The 1589-nt window shown below is 48.3% G+C and overlaps 1 protein-coding gene across 1 annotated transcript; it reads left to right on the forward strand.

Annotated features, from left to right (window-relative positions):
* Window positions 1-212: 212 nt before the first annotated feature.
* Window positions 213-1334, forward strand: LOC149814373 (uncharacterized). Its single transcript, XM_089989976.1, has one exon. The coding sequence runs from the start codon at window positions 256-258 to the stop codon at window positions 967-969; it is 714 nt and encodes a 237-aa protein (XP_089846102.1). The 5' UTR covers window positions 213-255; the 3' UTR covers window positions 970-1334.
* Window positions 1335-1589: the final 255 nt, after the last annotated feature.

Below are 1589 nucleotides of genomic sequence, written 5' to 3' on the forward strand. Positions count from 1 at the left end.
CTCTCGTATCAACCAGAACCCATTCAACGCAATCTACCCTGACCACCGACCCTCTCATTAAACTGACACAACCTCTAGGACTTTTTCCTGCATCTCACCCTTCCCCCTATATAACCCAATTTCAGGCCAAATCTCGCCGGCAAATACAAAGCAACAGACCACCAAACCACACCCTCTCTCTCTCTCTCTCTCTCTCTCTCTCTCTCTCTCTCTCTCTCTCTGCCATCAGCAACACCAGCACCACCCGTCACCCACATGGGCAACTCTATCTCTCCATGCTTTATTCCGCCTGCCAGCGGCAGCGGTGCATCGTCGCCGGAATTGGACTCCTCTACCACCGTCAGGTTGATATTCCGGGACGGGAAGGCGAGGCTGCTGTCGGGTAGCCAGCCGGCGAACGCCGTCATGGTGGAGTTCCCCGACTGCAACGTCTACAACGCGGAGTCCTTCTTCATCGGCCGCCCCGTCCCCGCCGTCTCACTCTCTGACGTCCTCCAGCCTGGCCACACCTACTTCGTCCTCCCCGTTGACCGCTTCGACTCCGCCATCCTCTCCGCCTCCTCCCTCTTCTCCCTCTCCTCCCCCACCACCACCACCAGCAACATCTGGAGCCTCGGCGACCGTCCGTTCGAGTACGTGAAGGGATCAGACGGCAGGCGGGCCATCAAGGTCTGCCCCGAGTTCATCGTTGGGGTGCTCAGGAAGGGCGGCGAGCCGTCTTCGGCCGCCGCCGGAGGGTCGCTGTGCAGCTCGCCGGAGCTGCAGAAGCAGTACGACATGCTGGTGGGCTCCAAGAGCCAGGGTTGGTCGCCTAAGCTGGAGACCATCAGGGAGGGTGGCCTTAACCATAATAATCAGAATAAGGGCAGCAGTAGCTGTAAGTGTAGGTCTCCCTATGCCTCCTTCTTAGGGTTTGTCTTTGAACGGAGACAGAGACATATGGAGAGATGTACCAGAGCAAATTATTGATAATGTCTCTCTCTCTCTGCACAGCAACTTATCTTGATTTTGTTCTCTTTTTTTTTTGTATCATGGGGTTTTTGTCTGGGAATGCGAATATGAGCTTAACTTGGTACAGATATATTTTTAGTGGTTTTTTCTTCAATTGTTAATGGAAGACAAAAAAACTTGCTTGAACTTTGAGATGGTGTAATTATTTAGAATTCTGGAGTTATGGAGGTCACTTATTATAGGCATTCCTCCAATAATTTCAAAGTTTATTTGTGTTAACTTCTCTCTTTAGTTTGAATTTGTCAATCTAATTATTATCTTGAAAGAAAATAGATCATCTTTTATCATGAAGTGAACAAAGAGGAAACGAGTTGGTATAACAATCTAATTGTGTTACCTCAATTGTCACGGGAATGTGGTCGAGCAGTCTTATACAAGAGAAAGGAGACGTACCAAGACATGGCTACTTTCAATCGCTTTTTTCTCCCGCTTTGGTTTTCCTTCTTGTTGGCAAATTTTTTTTCCGTGTTATACCGATAACCATATTCGTGAGTCATACATACATACTATATCAAGAACTCTCACATGTGTAAGATATCGTCTCTTTTGTGGTAATAAGCCATTTTGGCTATATATAT

This window comes from Nuphar pumila, chromosome 15 (assembly GCF_984573655.1).
Source record: "Nuphar pumila chromosome 15, dmNupPumi1.hap1.1, whole genome shotgun sequence".
Taxonomy (NCBI): Eukaryota; Viridiplantae; Streptophyta; class Magnoliopsida; order Nymphaeales; family Nymphaeaceae; genus Nuphar; species Nuphar pumila.

Coding starts and splice junctions, on each gene's coding strand:
- LOC149814373 (XM_089989976.1), top strand. CDS start 256: ATGGGCAACTCTATCTCTCCATGCTTTATTCCGCCTGCCAGCGGCAGC.